Source organism: Meles meles, chromosome 6 (genome assembly GCF_922984935.1).
Source record: "Meles meles chromosome 6, mMelMel3.1 paternal haplotype, whole genome shotgun sequence".
NCBI classification, from domain to species: domain Eukaryota; kingdom Metazoa; phylum Chordata; class Mammalia; order Carnivora; family Mustelidae; genus Meles; species Meles meles.
Window position 1 is genome coordinate 65,560,342 of NC_060071.1, and position 23,232 is coordinate 65,583,573.

A 23,232-nucleotide genomic window follows, 5' to 3' on the forward strand; every position below is an offset into this window, starting at 1 on the left:
AGGTGAGAGTGGGAGAGGGAGGTTAGCCAAAGAGCAGACCAGGCTCTGAAATGCCTGCTCGGAGCCACTGGGGATTAGGAGCGTGGTGGGGTCCTGGGGGACGGGGCCTACTCACCTCTCCTCCAGCAGGAACTCGACCTCCAGCTCTTCCATGCCCTGGCAGGGGGATAAAGGGAAGGCAGCTGTGACTGGGGCTGCCCCTGTCTGTCCCCAGACATGCCCGTTTAGCTTCTGCCCCCCAGCTTGCCGTTGCTCTCTTGCCTTCCCAAGGGGCTCAGCGCCTGGGGCAAGGGAGAGCTGAGACTCAACCACCAAAGGTCAGAGTCCCCTTCCCTCGTCTGTTCCTTCACACCTCTTGTTGTGTAACTCCAGGAAGTTGTGACTTCATGGACCTTAATTTCCCTGCCAGAATGGAAGCCAGGTAAGAGCAGAGAGACTCGTACTCTGCCGTGTCCCCAGGGCCTGGAACAGTGTCCGGACCATAGTAGGAAGTCAAGGATTTGTTAAATGATTGAATTGATTAACATCTTGGTCTTGTCCAGCTCTGACTCTCTCTGATTTGCAGATTTGCCCTTCTTTACCCTCGCCTGCCCTCCGTCCCCTGGGCTATCTCAGCAGAAGGACTCTGAGGGGAGAAAAGGGAACCAACACTTATTCCATCTCCATTTTGTACCATGAACAATGCTAGGGACCTTAATTAGGTTTTTCCTTTTCAGGGTCACAACAACCCTGGCGAGGTATGCATCACCATTGCCATTGGACAGATGAGGAAACAGAGCGCAGAGGAATTAAATCCATCTTGCCAGGCCACACAGCCTGTAAGCCTAGCACTGGGACTGAGCCAGCAGTATTGTTGTTTTCTGACTTGGTGACACAGAGCAAAACCTGAAGAGCAGCACCAGACATAACCAGCTGCTCCTCATGAGGCAGGAGGCTGAGGGCCTGGACACCGGCACCTACCTCTGGGTTGAGCGGGAACTTCACGTGGGTTTTCTTTCGGAAGCAGAGTTTGGTGAGGTCGTAGAGGACTGTCAAGAGATGGTCGTCTGGTGTCAGTGTGTCCTCATCACAGACGCTCAGCTCTAGCACATTCTAGGGGAGAAAGGAGGGTGCAAGTCTGGTCACTGTGTTTGCATGGACCCATTTTCCTAGCAAGGAGGTGGGTCTCAGAGATGTGGAACAGCACAGAGGTCTCGGCTCAAGTATGAGAGACATTTGTAGAATGATGAACTCGGCGGAGGGGGGATCGTGTCTAAACTCTCCTTTCTAACTTTCTGAAGACTTCCTGAACCTCAGCTCTGATTGTCCTGGAGAACTGTGCTCTTTTGCAAGGTTGGCAAGGACCTGTGAAGTGTGAGGGATATCATTTCACCTGGGGGAATGATGGAAGGGCAGAAAAGCAGGACCCTTGCCAAGTCATAGACTGTGTTCAGCACTGGGGCCCCAGAAGCTGAAGACAGCCCATTACATGCTAGAAAAACCAATTCAGGGAATTTAACACCTTAATGCTCCATGGGGGTGATGTGGCAGATTACAGGGATTCTCATACTTGATTGGCTTAGGGTGAGGTGTTTGAACTCTATCCCTCTGTCCATCAGCCCCTAAAGAGGTCTCATGGGTGGTCCCAAAGTTGAGCACCTACCCTGACACCTGGCTGAATGATAAGGTCAGCAGTTTTGGGTGACTTGGATTAGCTTTGAGTTCTCTTGTTTCAAGGAACCTGGGAGATGTGGGTTAGGGCTGGGTTTGACTCTTTGGTCTTTATCAGGTGGACATAAGGTTGTCTGGGGGTTCACTGCTGAATGAGACATGTTGACCTTGTAATTACTAGAAAAACAGATATGTCCCAGAACCAATCCCATTGATTCATATGAGTAGCCCCACAGATCTTTAGACAAAGGAAGTAAAAATCTGGTTTCAAGATGGCAGACTGGGCCCATGCCAAAATCCCCCTTCCTCACCAAAATCACAAATGCGATATAAGAGATATTTTTATAGTAACAAATATAAAGCCCTTTTTTAAAAAGTTTTAATTATTTATCTTTAGAGAGAGAGAGAGAGAGAGAGAGAGAGAGCACAGGATGCAAGCAGGAGACCCTGTGCTGAGCGTGGAGCCTGACATGGGCCCAATCCTATGACCCAGAGATTATGACCCACGTTGTTATCAAGAGTCAGACACTTAACCGACTGTGCCACTAAGCACCCCCAAAGCCCTTCTTGAAAGGAGAAAAGGACTTATTATGAACCAGAAATAAAGCATCACCCTAAAACATGGAAGCAGTAAGCTGGAGATATCAAGCCTCAAGTGCCCCAAGACCAGCGTTGATACCCCTATGATGAGAACCAAGTTTGTTTTAGGAGAATTCTGCTGAGGAAGGACCTGGATGGCTCAGTCAGTTAAGTGTCTGACTCTTGATCTTGGCCCAGCTTGATCTCATGGTCATGAGTTTCAGCCCCATGTTAGGTTAAAAAAAAAAAATACTGAGTTGGTGCACAGCTCAGTATGTTCAAAGGAGAATTCTCCGGTAGGAGAACTGCCATATATCTGAGAAAGGCCAATACCATGAAACAGTGGCCCAACAAATGAAAGAATAGACATTCAAGGAATTAGAAATAATAAAGCCTTCTAAAAAGGAGTTAAGATAGGGAAAGCCCTCCTGCTGGAATTAGACTGGCCTCAGACCTAGTGAATAGAATGGCCTTCCCCCTCCCCGTATTCTCCTACTTGGAGAATGTTTGGCAAGCACGCTCAGTTTTGCGGCAGGAACCACAAATTCTAGCAACAATTAGGTAGAAGGACAAGAGAGAAAGGAAAGAAGGTAGAAGGATAAGTAGACTCAGAGGGACAAACGTGAGGCAAGCCTCATGAAGGAGTGGTGAGTGGGAAGATGGGTCACTGGGAGGAGAAGAAGTAGGTGGGAAGAAAGACAAATAGACATAAGAGGGACACATAAGCAAACAGAAGGACAAGCAGTCATGGAAGGGAATAGAAATGTAGGCAAGGCTGATAGACACAAGGCATCCTCTGAGTCTCACCTTTACTTGGCTCTGGATCTGGAAGCTGAAGGTTTCATTCCACTCTGGGTTTGGGCAGTTGGAGATGGTCCTAGTCCTCAGCCTCTCACAAGAAGCAGTGGGCAGCCAGAGGCTCACAAAGCAGTCTGTCTGGCTCACTGTCCAAGGAAGACAAGGGTTGGAGGGAAGGGTGGGGAACCAACCCAGGTCCAGAGTCAGAAGGAAACTTCAGGCAAGTTACTTCAAGCACAAGCCCTTGTCTCCCCTCCTCACTCATGGGTCTGACTCTTCAGAGACCTTTGTCCTAGAATCACCAAGAAGGTCACAGCCTACAGGCTAGAAAATTCACAGAGGGAGATTAAGTTCCCACTGATCACTCTCATGGACACAGACGGTTTGTGGCTTATTTATTTATTTATTTGACAGACAGGGATCACAAGAAGGCAGAGAGGCAGGCAGAGAGAGAGGAGGAAGCAGGCTCCCTACTGAGCAGAGAGCCCAATGCAGGGCTCAATCCCAGGACCCCGAGATCATGACCTGAGCCGAAGGCAGAGGCTTAACCCACGGGGATACGCAAGTGCCCTGGCTTCTGGCTCTTTTCAGAAGCATCCCAGCTCTCAGAGCAAACACCTGCTAGGTTAGGACAAGGTCTGGCTACAGAGTTTTTCCTCTGCCAATGGAAGATCTAGAGGATGAGCCCCACAGAGTCCAGTTTAACTCTTGCCTTAGCCCAAGGAACCAGGGAAACCAAAGTAGGGCTCTGCTCTTCTTCAGGGCTGCTGAGAAGCAGGGGGTCAGAGTCTGCTGTGAGTCTTCTCAGAGGGCCAGAATGGGGAAGGGCTTGGGTGGAATAAGAGTTCAGGAGAATCTAGACGCAGGGACCACCATTTACATAAGACTAATGTCTCGACTGCACCCAGCCAGGTTCTTTATACCTATACTAGTCTCCCAACACGAGGCATATGACCCAAGAAACCCTCACATCTGAGGCCACGTACTTTTTTTTTTTTTCTCATTTGAAATGAATGACTCAAGGGTGATGTTGCTAGATGTGCTCTGGGGAAGAGGCAAAGGTTTTGTTCTTAAAAGTCCCTCCCAAAGTGAATGAAGGCCTCTCAGGTCCTCTGGCTAGAGCAGCAGAAGGCATAGGGGTGAAAAAATAAATAAATAACAGGTAGCCCGGCTCCCTCCATTCGACCCGGGAGGAGGGAGGAAGAGGGGATGTGACTGCCCTTGTCCCTCTCCTGGCAATGTGCGGGGGTAAGTCCCAGGGTACACACCAGATATGTAGAAAATGGCAAAAGTCAACACAGTCTCCAGTGTCAGAGAATCCTCTAGATGGTGGAACTGGTGTGAAGATATGAGTTTTGTTCTAGTAGGATTGACCAAACTAGTTCATAGTTATTACTAGTAATGTCCTAGGAGAGTAAAACCCAAGGTGTGCCCCTGGACTGACTTTGTCACCCGCTGAAAACATTATCAGAGTTAAGAACCATGCTTTGTATCATAAGCTTCCCTAGCTTCTGATTTCATCTCCGATGTCTGATTAATCTTTGAGGGCTTTACATCCAGTGAACCGGAAAACATGGCCCTCCTCCCCCTAGATAAAGGTAGGATGACACTGCATTTTAGAGTTCATAATTGCTTAATCCAGACACAAAGAATGACCAAACCCAGAGGAATCTAAAGAAAATGATGACCTCATCATCTCCACCCATCCCCTCCATGCCCAACCTGCTCCTCCTCGCCATCAACTCAGGTGGCCAGGCCAGACCTCAAGTGCCATCCTTGGCTCTTATGTGATGTTACTTTAACTCTGTGGACCTCTCCAGCCCACCCACCAAACACACACGTAGGCACACGCACGCACGCACGCGCATACAGCGCTTGCACTCACCCCCTAGACTCCAGCCAAACACAATCACTTGTGGGTCTCAGGAGTGCCATGCTGTCTTGCCATTCCTTCTGTCTAGAACACCGTTCTCTTCCATTTTTGCCTCACCCTTCCCTTGGCTAGCCCCTTCAGGTTTCAGAAGGAACCATCACTGGAAGCCTTCCCTGAGCCCCCATATCTTGGCCAGGTGCCCCTCCCCCCTCCTAGCCTAGAGTCTCTGCCCTTCTCTTGGCAGGGCACTAGCTACACTCCACCACAGTGCGTGTCAGAGCACCTGTCTCCACTGCACTCTGGATGCCGGGAGGGCCTGGAGACCATGTGTCAGCACTTACTGAACATTTGTTGGATAAATGAACTGAATGGAGAAGCCCAGCTTCCTGCTTGAGGACACTGCATCAAATCCTCGGCTGCCACCACAGATACAGGTAAGCAACTTGGATCTCTGACTCATCTGCCTATAAGGAGACTCCTCAGGGATCTCCTGGGACCCTTCTGTTGGCTTTTCCTAGACACCCGCCAGAATGTCTCAGCCTGAGATGTTCTCTCTGCCTCCTGTATAGAGGAAGGAGCCTGCAGGCAGTGACCCCGCCAACTATACCTATTTGCTTAGCATGATTTCATCAACCCCGTAGAGGCCCCTTTGCCTCTAAAATTCCTTTCCTATTTTCAGTCCATGCCTAAAATTCTCCCATTAAGCCCATTAAATAAAATCTCAGTATTTGGGCACCTGGGTGGCTCAGTGGGTTAAGCCGCTTCCTTCAGCTCAGGTCATGATCTCAGGGTCCTGGGATCGAGTCCCGCATCGGGCTCCCTGCTTAGCGGGGAGCCTGCTTCCCCCCCCCTCTCTCTCTCTCTGCCTGCCTCTCTACTTGTGATCTCTCTATGTCAAATAAATAAATAAAATCTTTTTTAAAAATCTCAGTATTTTTGGCCTAAGGCCTAAATCTCTAGGTAAAATGCAAATACTCCTGTAAGAGACAGGATCAATCAGACACCCACACTTCCAGCATTGATTGGTTTTTCAGTTCTTTCTAAGAGAACTGGTGCCACTGCTCTCCACAAGGTTGGGAAGGAGAGAGCAGCCGAAGGAGGGGGAAATCCTGGGAGGAGAGAGGTGACTTGATAGAACAAGGCTGGCAGGGACCTGGAGGATACTCTGACTGGAAGGAGAGTGACCAGCATGCTGGCAATGAAGAATGGTTAAGCAACGCTGACCCAATTCTGAGGATTTCAGAGACTGCAGGGGATTTCCTACGCATTGATGGTTCTAATCCTTGTTCCTCTTAAGTGATAGAGGGCTTGGTCATTTGAATGACATGCCTCCTTTCCTGGAATGTGGGTGGCAAAAAATGACTCAATGAGATCCACAGATGTTGAGAACACTATCTTCCTAATACCTCTGGAGACACCTGCCTCTCATCCCTTGGGGTACTGGTTTCAGTTTTAACCTGACTTTCCCAAGAGGAATAAAAGCTCTTGGCCACCGGGAGGTTTCCAGGTCTACTCCATCCAGTCCTGGCCCAGGGCTTGGTGGATCCCTGAGTCTCATCCCTTTCAGGCTACTTGAAATCTTGGGAAACTCAGACACACACTAGAGGATTGAACCAGAGTGGAGTGCATTTTTTATCTAAGCTAGAAGAGAACAGTTCAGGGCAAGAGTAATCTAGGACCCAGAAGACATCAGGATAGTCGCCAACCACATCAGGCAAAGTGGCAACAGAGTCCAGCCTATGTCCTCTGTGGGGTCTACACATAATGTGCCCCAGGCTGACACCCCCAGACACCATGTTCCTCGGGAGAAATGAGGACAACATAAACAACAAGGGGAACCTGGAAACCTCCCAAAGTCACCCTGTGTGCCAGAGGGGCTTGTGGGGAAAGGGAAGAAGAGAGCAGTGGGTCAGACTTCAGCCCATCTGTTGGCTGCCTGTTCCCCCATCCTCTCACCTCCGGGATATGCAGGGGACGGGTGTGTCAGGAGAAGACAGAAGAAAGAGGCTTGGACCAAGGGAAGGTCGACACACACAGGTGCAGGCATGCCACGAAAGTGTGCAGCCTGGATGACCCGCAGGGTTGGGACAGACACACCTCAGGAGTGGAGACAGGTGAGGGCGGCTGTGGGCGTGTGCAAGCTGGGGGTATCCTGGGGGTGCAGGGAGTGGGCGAGCACTGCCTGGGGGTGAGTGAAGTGTCTGATTGACCCACCATGGCGTGGGCATAGGAAGGCAGAAGAGGTGGCCAGGCCCTACCCAGGAAACGCTTCTCCTCAGATCACTTGCTGGTGGCCAGGGAGGCCCCAAGAAACCCGAGGAGTCCCTGGCAGAGCCAGGCCTAAACTGGACACTGGCCAGCATGGGCTCTGGACACTTGTCCTCCCGGGGGCCCAACTGGAGTCCTTCCCCACCCTTTGGCTTTCCCTTAGCCCCAGGGCCCTCCCTCCTCTGCCCTACACTCATGTCTGCACTGTGGCAACAGCATCTCACCAAGTTCGTCAGCCTCTCCCCACCTGTGCTCCAGCACAGTCTGCCGCTGGCCTCAGGAAATCACGCAATCCCTTCCTCAGGAACCCAGCTCCCTGTCCCTTGGATCCCTATTCCTCCTCTGTGTGGCCCCAGCCTCCGTTTCCTGCTTGTTCTGTCGTCCCCCCACCACGCCCCCCAAGGACCAGACCTGGGATCAAACACTACTTCCACTTTTAGGCAATTATCAGCACTACCCTCAGGTGGTTCAGAGGAGCAAGCTGCCCCCCACAGGTGCTCCCAGATGCCCGGGGTCTTCTCTCCCTCCCCCAACATGGCCTCTCCCCTACATCACGCTCCCAGGACCTGCGGACGCTCACACTCTGCCCCTCTCAGATCCCAGGTCCTCAGAGCAGCCTTCCTTAGCTACTCCTGGCTTTCAGTGTCCTCCTCCATTTCTTTCTTTCTTTTTTATTTTTTAAAATTTCATTTATTTATCTATTTATTTATTTATTAGAGAGAGAGAGAGAAAGCATGAGCAGGAGGTGGAACAGAGGGGGAGGCAAAGGGAGGGAAAGAATCTCCAGCAGACTTCCTGCTGAGCACATAGCTGGACCCTGACCCTGAGACCCTGACCCTGATGAGGCTTGGCTCTCACAACCAGGGAGCATGACCTGAGCCCAAAGCAGGAGTCAGAGGCTTAACCGTTTCACTGACAGAGCCATGCAGGCGCCCCCAGTTCTAAATTCTATAGTGACAAGGTTAGAATGCCATCTCCTGTTACTGGTCTATAATTGCTTTGGGTATCAATGTCTCCCTTGTTAAAATGTACACTTGGGGGGCGCCTGGGTGGCTCAGTTGGTTAAGCCACTGCCTTTGGCTCAGGTCGTGATCGCAGAGTCCAGGGATGGAGTCCTGCGTTGGGCTCTCAGCTCCTTGGGAAGTCTGCTTTTCCCTCTGACCTTCTCCCGTCTCATGCGCTCTCTTTCTCTCAAATAAACAAATAAATAAAAATAAAATCTAAAAAAAATGCACACTTGGTATCACAGCTCTCTGCATTCTCAGCCCACCGCCCACCCCCCACCACCCCAGGACCTCTCTAGCCTAAATCTCAGGGTGAGGGCAGTACGAATATCATGAGCTCTGGAGAGCCCAGGTGGCCCTTGGGCCATTCCTGTGTGGTCACCAGTGAGGGGGGACATGCCCTCAGCCATGGGGCCTTGACACAGAGCTTTCTTCTCCTTGAGGGCCAAGCTTCTCTCTGGATGGGGCAACGGAGGGTGGCATAGGGAGGGGATCTGGGTTCTCCTGATTTCTCGAATTCCCAAAGATAAGCATGAGAAGAGCATCCTGACCGCCCAGATGCCTTCATTTCTCACTGAAGCCTGAGACTTCCCGGGACCCCCATAACCTGGGAATGCAGTGGGGGCTGGGACGAGGGCAAAGTTATATCTGCGAGAAAACACTGCACAACCAGCCCGAGTGAGTCAAACTGCGTCGTCCATGGGGTTACGCTGCCAAGCTGGTGCTGTGTGGCTTCTACCATGAACCCCAGAACCCAGTGTAGGAGCCATACACCAAGAAGGGGCCCTAGGACTAGGCTGACAGATGGGCCTCTCCCTCTCCTTCACCTCTACCAGCCCACCAACTCATGCAGAAGCAGGGAGTACCCGGTGTAGGAGAAGCTGCTACCCCCGGAAGTGGGGGCTAGGGGAGTGGGGAGGAGAGAGTGAGGTGAACCCGGCTCTTAGACCCAGGCAGACTGTAGGGGCTGATCGTGCCAAGGTTATAGGTGAGAGGAGGGACCTGGAAAAATGATATAAACCCCAAAGTCTGAAATATGACCTGAGTATAGCAGACACACCCACACCCACCCACACCCACACTCGCACACCCTCACACCCCCACACCTTACACACCTCCGATGAGTCTCTAGCCAGGTCCCACAAGCAGAGGAGGCAAGACAGGGCAGGATACTCACCCCTATCAGCCTGTCGGACATTTCTCATCCGGATGACCTTCACAGTCAGCATGTGGCATGGAGACAGCCCATCCTGTGGATGGAGAGGATAGCGGGCTCAGTCTTCAGGTGATAACGCTGACAGAGAGAGCAGCTCAAGCCGGCCCCAGGCTCCCACTGCTCAGACTCAAGAAGCCTCTCCTGTCAATGTGCATTTCTGGGCTCCGGAGGATACCACTGGCCCCCAAGGCCACTGAGGCAAGAGACTTTCTCCTCCCCTCACGATGAGCCAGCACATCTTGGAAGGAGACCGCTTCAGGCCTGCTCTGTTCATGCTTCTCCTGGTTGAATCACAGAATTTGAAGACCCTTCCCTGAGAGTTTTACCCAGACTTAGAGGAGTCTGTTTGCCATTCACTCCTAGCCTGTGCCCATGGCAGATGCCCCGGGACCCCTCCCACTGACCAAATGATCATATTTACAGAGGCCTTTGAACTAGAACCTTTTACACTCCATACAGTTCACCCTATGCTGTCAAAATCTCATTATGCCTTTTTAAGAGGATGCAATTCTCTATTTAAAATATTATTGGGGTTTGGGGAAAAACATAAAAATATGAAGAAAAAGAAAAGTCTCCAGCATCCCACCACCCAGAGACGATCACTATTATCACTTTCTTGTTTTGGGGTTTTTTTTTGAAGGTTATAATTAGGGGCACCTGGGTGACTCAGTTGTTAAGCGTCTGCCTTTGGCTTGGGTCATGATCCCAGGGTCTTGGGATCAAGCCCCGCATCAGGCTCCCTGCTCAGTGGGGATTCTGCTTTTCCCTCTCCCGCTATCCTTCCCCTCTGTGCGTGCACTCTCTCTTTCTCTCTCTCTTGGTCTCTTTCTTTCTTTCTTTCTTTTTTATAAAGATTTTATTTATTTATTTGACAGACAGAGATCACAAGTAGGCAGAGAGGCAGGCAGAGAGAGAGAGGGAGAAGCAGGCTCCCTGCCGAGCAGAGAGCCTGATGTGGGGCTCAATCCCAGGACCCTGGGATCATGACCTGAGCCGAAGGCAGAGGCTTTAACCCACTGAGCCACCCAGGCGCCCCTCTTGCTCTCTTTCTATTAAATAAATAAATAAAATCTTTAAAAGAGTAAATAAATGTTATAATTATTTTGATTTTCAACTCAGACTGTACACAGATCATTTATGTGCTTTGGGTACTGTCAAAGGTAACAATACTGTAAGAGCTGGCTAGCATCTACTGAACACTATTTGCCAAACACTTTTCTTACATTTTTAAATCTTCATAAGACCTTTATAACAGAGGTTTTGCTACCTTTTTAGATTGATATATAATTGACATGACATCGTATTCATTTTAAGTGTACAAAGTAATGATTTGATATAACAGATACTGCAGTAAGATTACCACAAGGAGTTAACACCTATCACCATACAGAGTGACAATGAGCTTTTTTCTTGTCATGAGAACTGTCACCATTTTGATGTCTGTCCTTCCAGTCTCTTCCAGAGTTCCATTCTAAACAGCAACAACAGAACGATACCCGGGAACCGGAGGGGGGTGGAGGGTGCAGCTCCACAGACCCTGAGGTGGAATTAGGGCCTCTTCCTCCTCAACACCCAATAGCTGCCTCAGAATCAGAGCAGAAGCCAAACTGATAGTTATAAATAGGTCTGAGGAATCCCTTCCTGTGAGGCTGGCTCTGAAATAGCCAACCTCAGGAAGGTGAGGGTGTGAGGCTGTCTTCAGAGTCCGTAATGTGATCTCACAGGGTTCTCTTTGGAGCTGTGTGACTCAGCCAAAGGCCACGCACACCGCTTCTCCCCGCCTCCGCACCCCCCCAACCCCGGGGGCTGGAAATAGGGCTGGGTCTTTGGCCATGCCCATTCTAAGCAGGGTGGGCTCCTCATTTCTCACTCCCCCTTCCCGCGGAGTAGGTGTCCCGGTCTGATCTGGTGAGGAAGAGAGAGTCCGGTTTCACCCAGGAGAGCGGCTGTGGCAAAGCCTGTTCGCACTGGCCTACTTTCTCAGAGGGCAACAAGAGTTCAAATGGACCGCTGAAGGCCTCAGCCCGGGCCAGGGCCAGTCCTCAGCGACATTTCATAGCATTGAAGGGCTTCTCCTGCCTCCTGGAGGGGCTGGACTGAATCCCCCTCTCCTCACCCTTTCCCCCGCCCCATGTGTCTTCTCTGGAAGGGCATGAGCACTCACGGCTTCCGGTAGGACCTCACTCCAAGTCCCCCCTGCCTTCCAGGAAAAGTCCTCTGCTGCCATTGAAGCCTGACACCCTCCAGGGAGGCTGCCCACCTCTTCCCGCTCTACCTCAGAAGGGCCAACCGCCTCAGCAACGACCTGTCAAGCGTCCGCCATGTGCTAAGCATGGTGTGTGCAATCTCTACATTCCATCTCGCTCAGTCCTCACAACACCCCCACGGAGCAGTTATTATTAGCCTCACTTTACAGATGGCGAATCTGAGTCTGAGTCCTTGGATGTTGGGCCCTCAACTAGAATCGGAGGAGCCCTAGTTTGAATTCAATTTTAATTCTTCAGCCTGAGTGTGTAACCACGACCATGGTATCCCCTAACTTGGAACCAAGCATTAACATTAAACACAAAGACAGGTGCCACTTGTCCCCCACCCCCTCCTCCTTCATCTTTTCCTCTTAGAAACTCTTTCCCTGACAGATTCTTCTTTTCACTGGGAATTCCCCCAAGACTCTAAAATAACCCCCAAACTCTAATAGTCCTTCTACTTGCAACGCTTTCACGAGCTATATTTCTGCCACTATATTCCACCATCTTGCACTTTTTTAAAGAGCCAGTGCACACAAGGGCCTACGGGTTCTTGAAGGAGAAGGCTCCTCTGTGGTCTACCTGCAGTCTCAAATCACAGCTTCTAGCTCAGGAATCTGCAGGAGAGACCCAGGTCTAAAGCGCTCCTCAAAGGACTCTGACATCTCACCAGCAGGGAGACAGAACCTGGCAGGGGTGTCGAGAGAGAGCCCAGAGTGGTCATGCTGGGAGGAAGGAGGTGGGAACATGGGACTCGAGTCTTGGGCCCAGATGAGTGCGACACCCAGGTCTGTGAAAAATGACCATCTTGGATAAAAATGAATGTACCTGTTTTGCTCCTGCTATAACCACCTCAACAGAAGGTGTGCTGGAGAGAAGCAAAACTTCATGGCCCCAGAGGTAACAGATATACTGTAGAAAGATCCAGTGGAAAAAAGTACCAATGTCTGTGGCTGCGCAGACAGGAACCAGAAACCGGGGACATTACAGATCCCAAGTTTAAGGGGTAGCTTACAGTGTGGTAAGGGTAAACACTTTAAGGACTTGAACAAGCCTGACCCTAGGGATGCCTTGGCTGGTTCTCAGGGTGAAAATAAAATTACTGAACAGCAGCCATGGCTGGGCACCATGCCAGCTAGGCTGCAGCCCCAGAGCTGGGATGGCCATTGATGGGAGCCTTGGAGGGTCCTCGGCAAGGATCAGGGAGCCCCCAGGGGAGATGGAGCTCAAGGCAGAAACTGTTGGGCAAACAGTAAAGAAATGTATTCAGCGCATTAATAACCAGTAAGTACAGCTGTGCAGGGATAGTGGGCCTGAGTGGTTTCCGGGAAGCCATGTGGGAGAAAGGGCTCTACTGTTCAGGAGGCTCTGGCTCCGCTCTCCTCCCTGACCTTGATTCCTGGGCTTTCAGGACCCTATTTCCCCTTGAGATCTACTCAGAAGAGGGGGATCTTGCCAGCTCTTGTGGATGAGATGTGGCTCTTTGACTCTCAGGACTGGCTATTAGGCAATTCAACAGACCCTCCTCCACCCGCAACTTCGTAGATAGGACCTTGGTGGGGGTCGTGGAGCACAACTCTCTGTCCTCCTCCAGTGCGCCTGGCCCTGAGCCCGCCCCAGGGGGCACCGCATTTGTTTTCATGTAGCACCCCAGTCGCGCTCCGAGGAAGGTGGTCTTACCCCTACTTTGTGGAGAAGCCTGGGTCTAGAGAGACTGCTTCTCATACCCGCACCCAGCGCCGAAGCCGCGGGGCCAGGACAGGGGACGCAGATCTTCCTGACCGCAGGGCAGCATGCGTTCCACCCGCCTGGGGGTTGGCTCTCACGGAGAATTAACCAAACCCGCTAAAACCTTGCTCCAGGTCATGCCCTGGACTGCTTAATAGCAGAGGCAGGAGTAAGCCCTCAGCGGCCAATTCAGGGCTCTCCCTGCACCCCAGGTTTGGATGTCACCACAAATCAGTCAGAATTGTCACCAGCGGACTCCCACATCAGGGGTGGGGAGAGGGGGAGGGGGTCTGACACGTGGGGGTTCAGAAGTGGTAGGTGTGATACCCACCCCCCGGGGCCAGGCGAACCCTAACCAAACCAGCCCACAAAGTCTGGGGTGCAGGAGAGGGCAGACGGCTCCGAGGGCGCCTGTGGGAACTCCCTCACCAAGGCTTCTGGGGCAGGCCTGGCTGGTGAGGCCACCTCCTCCTCCCCCAGGGAGCTGGGTGTATCCATCCCACCGGTTCCTTGCAACACCTGTGTCAGGGCTCCCAACAGCCTGGCGGTGGCTTCCAGGATGTGTGGGCCCTCCCTCAAAGGACACTATTGGAATGGGGACTTCATGGGACCTCAGGACATGACCGAGCTAGTCTGAGCACCATCCCAGACCAGGAGGAGCTACCATGGCTGATTTCCTTTTTTATCACACAGGGGAGGTGAGGGGTCGGGGCAAGAAGTCCAGCTCTGAGTCACGGAACCTGGGGGACCTGAGAAGGGCAGGCACACTTCTCAGCTGCTCCACGCCCCCCTTCAAGGTACACTGTCCTACTGTGGAAGCTCTCCCATCACCCAGCCCAGGTTCTGGAGGCTCCACCAGACTAGGGAGGCAGGAACAAGTGCTAACTAGAGGCTCTCCAGCCCCCTGAGAGCTGTGGGGAAATGTGGGGGCACCCCAGAAGGTGACACCTATCCTGGCCAGGACAGCAGAGCACCGGGCACCATGAAGCTTGGAGCTCCCCTCCTTGGGCTCCTGGGAGGCCGAGCAGGGTCTCTACCTTCTACTCCCAAAGGGCAAGACATTTTTGGGGTCTCGCTCATCTCATTGATTCAGTGTGGGTTGGGGGAGGGGCCTGAAGAGGAGAACGAGGAAGAAGATACCGCTGCCAGGCCTGGCTGTGTCATGCCAATGGCAAACTGGAAACTTGAGGTAAATGGGAAAGCAGAGGCAGAGCTAGTCTGGAGCCCTGGCAACCTGACCCTCGAACCCGGGGTCTTCCTAGGAAGCAGTGGGGAGTCAGACGGACCCAGGAGTCTTAACCACAGATCCAGCTGGGCTTCTCAGCCCATGTGACAGGTTGGCAATGCCACTGATCCTGCTGAGACACCACACCACACCACACACAGCATAGCAGTTTAGAATGTCCACGAGGTCAATGCTGGCTCACCGCTAGGACGGGCTAGCATGGATCCACCCCGGCAGTACTGAGCACCATCTACCTGGGTTCTGGCCTGGCCCCAGAAGGCCCTGAGCCACACCACAGCACCTGGTTGAGTCTGTGAGCAACCTTAGCTGGGCCATCCACCCAGGAGCCCCATCCGGGCCAGACCACATCCCCAGGTGCCAGGTCAGGGTGGCCCGAGCCCAGAGGCTCCGTGTCTCTGGAGTCTACAATACTCACAGCCCTCCCAGTGCCTGCCTCCTGCGCTCAGCTTCCAGCCCCACCTACCCAGTGCGGCTCCCTTACCTCTGAGGCCCGGGGGGCTGAAGGCTTGCCATCTTCCGCTTGGCATAGGTCTGGTAGGTAGTGCGAGAGCCAGGCGGGCATCTGTCTGTGCAGCATCGTGGCGGCTCTCCAGCTGGGTGGCAAGATTGGGAATTTATATTCTGACTCAGAGCTCCGCCCTCTGGATACCTCTCTGCTGGGATTGCATGGGGAGGGGTTATGGTGGGTAGGCGGTGTGGGGGTGTGGGGGGCCTCGACCTCTTGGTATTAAGGGACCCTGAGGCCTTCAGATCTTGGAAAGGCAGGAAGCAGCAGGGGGCTCCAACCCTTGAGGTCAGCAGGCTCCTGCCCCAGAAACTCAGAACCACCTGGTGATCCAAGGGAACAGGTGGCAAGAAGGGCATGCTGGACCCTCACAACGTTAGGATTAGCCCAGGCATGATTTGGGATAAGTCGTCTCTCCTCATCTTATCAAGGTCATGCCCTTTGGGGCATCTAGGGAGACGTATGGGGAATAGTACCGTCCCTCCTAATTCCACATAGTCCCACAGCTTAGTACCCAGGAGCTGTGGGCAGGGACCACGTGGGAGGCAGGGATGATGGTCAGGGTTCCCAAAGTTAGAGGGAGAAGAAAAAAATAATTGCCTGAATCCTTGGTGAGGAAAGGGTCAAGTGCAAGTGTCCCCAGCTCTCCCTCCTGGGAGGCCAGGTGGAGAGAGGGTGTGCCCAGCCTCTGCCTATCTCAGGACAGCTTAGAGGATGCTCCGGCTCCACCCATCTGATCCCTATCTCTGCCCTGATGGCTGCCTCACTCAGGGGCCTGGTAAGGTGACTTCCCCAGCTGGGCTGCCCGACTGGGTACATTGGGAGTTTCCTGCCTGAGCCATCGCCCGAGGCCCTACAACCGGCTTTTCTGGCCCACATATTAAAGCGATTTTGTAAAATTGAGGGTGAGATCTGAACACAGGGCTGACTAGGCCTGAATGCAGGGATGGAACCTCGTTGGTGGTAACTGTGAGATGACTTTCTGTGCCCGGCAGAGGTGCCCCTCGACCCTACCCACTCCCCTCTTCTGTTCAGGACCTCCAGAAGGCAGATGGGGCCTCAGCGTGGACCCCTCTCAGCTTCCATCCTTCCCCTTCCCTGCCATCTACCCTTCAGCCAAGGACACAGACTCAGCACCCACACTCCTCAGTGGAATCCACCAAATTCAATTTAGTTCACACTATTGAGCACCAACTGTATACATGCTACTAAGAGAGGAAAGTCTAGGCTTGAAGTTGCTGATAGTCCAGGCGGGGGGCAAATGTATCTAACCACTCAGAGGCTCAGAGGTCCAAGTCTCCCAAGGTGACAGGGGGCATCTTAGAAGGAGCAATACGAATTTATGTTTATAAACCTGTGGTTCACATAGCTAATAACTGGCTAGGGAGCCCAGAAAATAGAAGGCGGATGTTGGCTGGAAGTGAAAGAGCAGCTCCGGGACGGCTTCACACAGGGGGTGGCACCTGATTTGGGTCTTAGGGGATGGCTAGGATTTCAAAAGCTAATGATAGGTGGGGAAAGTATGCTAGGAGGAAGGAACAGCATGTGCAAAAATAGGCCAGAAAGCAGGGTCTGCTCGGCTATGCAAGTAGTCTGGAGTAAGGTGTGGAAGGAGATGTGGGGTGGTGGACTGTGAGACACAGAGAATGTGGAAGTTGGGCAGAGAGGAGGGAGGCTTTGTGAAAGAACAAATCCAGAAAGATATATTAGGGCCCAATAGTTGTGACCCTCAAAGGCCAAGCTTTAAATGAAGCTTGAAGGCAATGAAGAGCCATCAGTGGTTTTTGAGCAGGAGAGTGACATGATCAGAGCTGAGCTTTAAGAAGGCAATGCTGACTGATGTTGGGGGCAACCCAACCCACAGCACTACAGTGTCCTGAAAGTGAGGCGTGAGGGGTATGATGAGTTCTGGGGAACCTCCTCACTGGGGTTTCTTGCTGCTTGTCCCTTCCCTTCACTCTGTTGCCCTTTGCCTATCAAATAGGCCCAGGGCAAGCCCCCAACTCCAGGGCATTTCCCAAAGCCTGGTACTTGATCCTCTCCTCACTGAAGAAGCCCAGCCACAGCCCGCTCCATCCATCCAGGGTAACGCACTGAAAAATCTAGGTCTTCACCCCCGTATTTCCTTATGGTCAAAAATGCTTCAAGAGCAGGGTCTCGTTTCAGCTGAATGAAATAAAATTGAGTAGGAGGCTAAGAGGAGGCAAGTTGGAATTCCTTCCTCGCACTCTTTGCATGGCTTCTGACCCAGGTGGGAGCTGGTGCAGTGGTGAACTGAGGGAACATTCCAGAAGCAAGCACATACTTACTGCCCACTGTGTGCCCCACTCTGTGCTGTCTGCTCAGGACAGGATCTGGAAGGAAACCACCAAGGATTTACAATCTAGTGAGAGGAGAAGAGGAAGCTGAACTCAAGGGTAAAGGGTCCAGCGTGGACTTTAAGTGGGGCGGGAGGGGAGAGGGGCCTCCGTGGAGATGGCGCAAGTGTGCTGGGAAAGTATGGAGTGCCAGTCCATGTGACCAAGTAAGGAATGCATCAGCCTCCCCTTCGCACCTAATACATCTCCAAATGAATACACATTTGAAGCTTAAACAGTGTTTTTGGTACACAGCTGATGCTCCGAGCCAGGTCCCCTTTCTCACCTTGTCCAGAGTCCCTTTGTGGGGAAATTCTAAAGCTGCCGCTACAGAGCAAAAGGGACTGGGTTCCTTCCCACCCAGCCCCTCTCCTCCTGGATGCGCAGGGAGCCTGAGATCTCTCCCAAAACCCCAACCTGCATCCTGGGTGGCCTCTGCCTGTGGCAGTGTCCGGGGCCTTGTTATCTGACTCCCATTGACTACTGCAACCAGGACTTGCCTCTCGCCAGCAGCCCTTGGCCTTGGGGAAGCCAGCATGAAAAGCAGATTTGTGGTTCAGCTGACATCCCTCCCCGGAGAAGTCCAAGAAGTCTGCAAGGATGAATTTCTCACCTTTCCTCTTTCAAGAGGCTTCTGGTGCCTGTCCCTTCCTTCCTATCCTGTCCATGACATCTGTCTCTCAGCCTCCTTGTTCTCTCAGGGATTCATCCCCCACACACCTGACTGGCCAGGGAGCTTTGGAAACACCCCTTCAAACAGCCATTCTCCTGCTCAAATGTATCCAATGCTTACCCATCCTTTGCCAACAAATTGTGGATTCCAGCACCTTCCTTAAATCAAGTAAATCCCCCCAAACAGCCCTATGCATATATATGGAATTTTAGAATATGATAAAGGAAGTCTTTCAAATAGGGTGAAAGGATGGGCTATTTGTTATTGGAAAAGCTAGCTTGCCACTGGAATAAAATACTTCGATCCCAACTTCTAATTACACAGAAACAAATTCCAGACAGATTAAATATCTAACCATTAAAATAAAACTACAGAAGATTTAAAATAAGATACTGGAGAATATTAATATAATACTGGGATGGAGAGAATTTTCCTAAATCAGATACAAAACCTAGAAGCCAATAAGGATATATTACCAGATTTGAATATAGAGAAACATACAAAATTTCAGGAAAGCCAAAGGATGCTACAAGGACACTGTTATTTGCAAAATATATCCCAAATTTCTTTCTCTTGATAAATATCCATGGGTAACAAACTCACCCTTAAAAAATACTGGTGGGGAGCCTGGGTGGCTCAGTGGGTTAAAGCCTCTGCCTTCGGCTCAGGTCATGATCTCAGGGTCCTGAGATCAAGCCCCGCATTCCTACTCAGCAGGGAGCCTGCCTCTCTGCCTCCTTGTGATCTCTCTCTGTCAAATAAATAAATAAAAATCTAAAAAAAAAAAAATACTGGTAAAGAGGAGAGTCTTGCCCTGCCATATTCTGAGTAAACTACAGAAGCACACTTAGACAAGCAGTATGTTGTTGGTGTAAGAACCGGACCAATGGGATGAAATAGAGGGATGGGAGACACGCCCTGTTAAGGGAACTTAATCAATGATAAAGTTGGCACCACAAGTCAATAGGGAAAGAATAGCTGTTTGACAGATGACGTGGACATGAGCGGCTCACTAAATAGAACAAATTAAACAGCAGCCCCACTTACTTCTATACTAAATAAAAGGGCTGTAAATGGATCAACACCTGACATGGAAAATGACGAAGTTCATAGAAGAAAATGTAGGAGACTCTTTCCTGTGATCTGGGGATGAGAAGGATTTCTTAAACAGCACTTCGAAACCATGAACCATAGGGCAAAAACATTTCTAAATGTCGTTACATAAGGCTTAAGGATTTCTGTCAACTAAGATCACACCAAAAAAGTTGATAGAAGAGAGATAGACAAAAGATATTTATAATGCATCCGCAGATCACCAAAGGTTTGACATCTGGCATACACAAAGAATTTTTATGTAACCCACAAGAAAAAAGATGGCTGTGCCAGCGCAAAAACGGACCAGAGATTGGAACCGGCAGTTTACACTGGAGGGAAACCCAAAAAGCTGACAGGCATTTGAGGAGATGCTTAAAATGTCTGCATTCAGGGAAGGGCACATTGAAACACCGAGATTTCACTGCAGGTGTTCAGTCAGAAAACACTGAGAAGGCTGAGTCGTGGTTGCCTTTCCCGACGAGAGAATGGGGAAGGAAATGTGGGTACAGGGAAATAACCAATCATAGGGGCAAGCATGGGGCTCACGGGACTGAAGAAGATGTGCTCCATGTCTCCGGTCCTCTGCACAAAGAGGAGATTTTTTCCCTCTAGTTTTCCCCAGCTTCACGGCCACTGGGCTAGTGCCAGTCACCACCTCCACTCATCTCAACGACTGAGTTAGCCTGACTGGTCTCCCTGCTTCCACTTTTGCCTTCCTACAAGCCATTCTCTGCTGAAGGCACAAGTTATCTCCAAAAACATCAGCTACATTCTGTGACGGCCATGAGTAAAACCCTCCCAGCCTCTGGCTGCTCTCACATCTTGCCATAGCCCTGAAAGGTCCGGGGTAGTCTGGCTGCTCACATCTGTTCTACTCCCCCCCCCCCCCCGCCCCCGTCACCAGCTACACCAGCCCTCCATGTCTGGAACATGGCAAGCTCTTTCCTACATCACGGGTTCTGCACTTGCCATTCCCTAGCCTGATATCCTCTCTTTTTTTAAAAAATTTTATTTATTTATTTGACAGACAGAGATCACAGTAGGCAGAGAGAGAGAGGAGGAAGCAGGCTCCCCGCTGAGCAGAGAGCCCGATGTGGGACTCCATCCCAGGACCCTGGGATCATGACCTGAGCCAAAGGCAGAGGCTTTAACCCACTGAGCCAGCCAAGCGCCCCCCTAGCCTGATATCCTTGACCCTGACTTTATATGTTGCTGTTCCTTCTCATGGTCACAGATCTGATCAAATGTCCTTTTCTCCAGCAACTCTTGCCTGACTGCCCTCCAGAACATGTATGCCTCTGGCCCACCAACTTGCTTTGGGTCACTCTGCTTATTTGACCTGATTTAATGGATCATATCTTGGATTATCTTTTTCATTGATTCTTTTTGACTCTTTCTATCAGACTATAACATTTTATAGGGCAAAGATATTGCTTGTCTTGTTCATCAGCTGGAAACACCTGACCTCACTAGTGGAGGAAATGTTTTGAATGTTAGGACACATTCACACACCTGGAATATTACGCAGATGTCAATACAAATCAAGTGGCTAACATTTACTGAATGTATACAAAGTGACAAAGCTATGCTATATATTTTATATTACCTGCGAGGTAGATAGTGTTATCTCACTAAAAAAAGAATTGAAACATGGAGTAATAAGTAATTAGCTAAGGGTCACCATGGTAAGTGACAGGTTTGGGAGGCAAGTCAGTCTGGCTCTAACAACACACACATCAGGAGATACGTGTTAATATGTTGAGATGTATCAGAATCTCTGGCCAACAAGCTAACTACCATTTCATGGTGGGAGATACAAAATAAGCATAAACAGGACAAGAAAGGACCTTCATCCCAGTGTAGGTAATATTCTTAGTGCAGGCAATAGATCTGGCTCACAAGTATTTTCTGTTCTTCCTCTTTTTGTTTTCTTTTAAATATTTATTTATTTGACAGAAAGAGAGAGAGTACAAGCAGGGGGAGTAGCAGGCAGAGGGAGAGGGAGAAGCAGGCTCCTTTTTGATCAGGGAGCCCGATGCGGGACTCGATCCCAGGACCCTGGGGATCATGACCTGAGCCAAAGGCAGGCATCTAACTAACTGTGCCACCCAGGCGTCCCTGTCCTTCCTCTTTACAACACGATGTGTAAGGCCCAGCTGAGCACTTTGCATCCTCAAAGCGCTTGTGTCCACAGCTCAACATTTCTCCATCCTGTGAAGTTCCTGCTCCTAACAGTTGTGGTCTCTGGTTTCAACTAGAAGATAGGTTTTATTTTCTGGCTCCTGACTCTCTCTCACACAGCGAGACTGCCTGGAGCCTTTTGTACACTGCCGTTTACTCTTTGTCACCAGTTCCTTCTGTGAGGATGACATTGCCATTGTCTCAAACCTGACTGAATACGATAGAGTTGGTTTAGACGTCAAAGTTTCATAGACCTGGATTTGAACACAGCTTCTGCTACCTATTAGCGGCATGAACTTGGGTGAATTTATCCCTATACACTTGAGTTTCTCCATCCATGAAATGGAAAGCATAATGATTTCTACCTCATGGGGCGGTGATGGAGACTGCAGGAGATAAAGAGGTTAGCACATGGCAGATGGTTAGTCAGCGATGCTTTCATTGCAGAGGTGTGAGGCACAGGAATACCAGAGACACCAAGACATCATCCCTGCCCAAGGAGCTCCTTTCTATTTGGGTGAGTCGGAAAGGTCATGCAAGTGGTCTTAGGATGCTCCTCCTGTCAGGTATGAGGAGAGACGTGAAAATATGCCACTCAGAAAGCATGGCCACCCGGGGCGGGGAAGGGCAGAAGAGGCTGCCTGCACAGGAAGACCTCGCACTTGCCTCGGAAGGAAGGGGAGGGACCTGATGGATAAAGCAGGAAGGGGCATCTGTGTCAGGCCAGCCAGCATGAAGAAAGGTATGAAGGCTCAGAAGAGAGACAAAAGAAAGTCTTGGATATCAAGTTCAAGAATCCTGGTCTTTTGTTGGCAGTGTAAAACTCGGGGAAAGTTTCGGAGTGGAGAATGTTTGAGAAAGATAGCAACCATTCCTCTCCCATCCCCGTAGAACAGTGACCAGCAGCACTGTGTGGTCGTCTAGTGCTGGAAGGCAGGCTGGCCTCCTTTATCAGCCCAGTGTGGCCCCCAGGGGAAGCCATCATCTATGAGAGGCCCCTGCCTCGGATTCTCTAGCTGCCACTGGGGAAAGATAAAGATCTGCTTATCTGTGGAGAAGGGGGCAGACTCCAGAGCAGGCCTGAAAGCTGAAGAGGAAGATAGTGGTGGTGGTGGTGGGGCTTGGGGGGCAGTGGGGAGGGGTGTTACAAATTCTATTCATTTCTTCATTTTGCCTTCAGTCAACCCTGCCAGGCCAGAGCATAGTCCAGTCTGTCTGTGGTTAGGTAGAAGTTAAGTCTACATAGGCATGATACTGCCTTTCCCTATGGCTGCTTTACAGGGGTGGGAGGGCCTGGATAGTGACAGAGGCCGTGTCCGGCAAAAGTCAACTGGCCACAGAGCCCAGGAGGCACCAGGTACCTCCAACAGATGACATTACATTGGGAGAGAACAATTGCTCCTCACAAGGCTCTGATTCTGGAGAAAGGGATTCTGAACAGACACTGCTTGCGAGTGAGGGAGTCTCTGGGAATTATCCTCTCCTGAGGATCAAAGATTTACTAAGGGGTTTTTAAAAAAAAAAGATGATCAAAACCATAATGAAATATCACCTCATACCTATCAGTTGGCCTGTTACCAAAAAGACGGGTGATAACAAGTGCTGGCGAGGATGTGGAGAGAAGGGAACCCTCCTACATTGTTGGTGGGAATGTAAACTGCTGCAGCCACTGGGGAAAACAGGGAGGAGGTTCCTCAAAAAATTAAAAGTAAAATTACCGTATGATCCAGTAATACCACTACTGAGTATTTATGTAAAGAAAATGGAAACACCAGTCAGAAGGAATACACACACCCCTGTGTTCAGGGCAGTG

At 50.8% G+C, this 23,232-nt stretch overlaps 1 protein-coding gene across 3 annotated transcripts in view; it reads right to left on the reverse strand.

Moving 5' to 3' along the window:
• The window catches only part of PLA2G4E (phospholipase A2 group IVE), a 57,843-nt gene that overhangs the window by 18,602 nt on the left and 16,009 nt on the right, over nt 1-23,232 (reverse strand). The window contains exons 1-5 of one of the 3 annotated variants that reach the window (XM_046007265.1): nt 15,090-15,185; nt 9,350-9,422; nt 3,037-3,173; nt 961-1,092; nt 116-156 (exon numbers count right to left, since the gene is read on the reverse strand). In XM_046007265.1, coding sequence (XP_045863221.1) covers nt 116-156; nt 961-1,092; nt 3,037-3,173; nt 9,350-9,422; nt 15,090-15,185 — 479 coding nt within the window. Of the gene's footprint in view, nt 1-115; nt 157-960; nt 1,093-3,036; nt 3,174-9,349; nt 9,423-15,089; nt 15,186-23,232 lie in introns of those variants that run through there. The other 2 variants (XM_046007266.1, XM_046007268.1) reach the window with 2 other exon arrangements.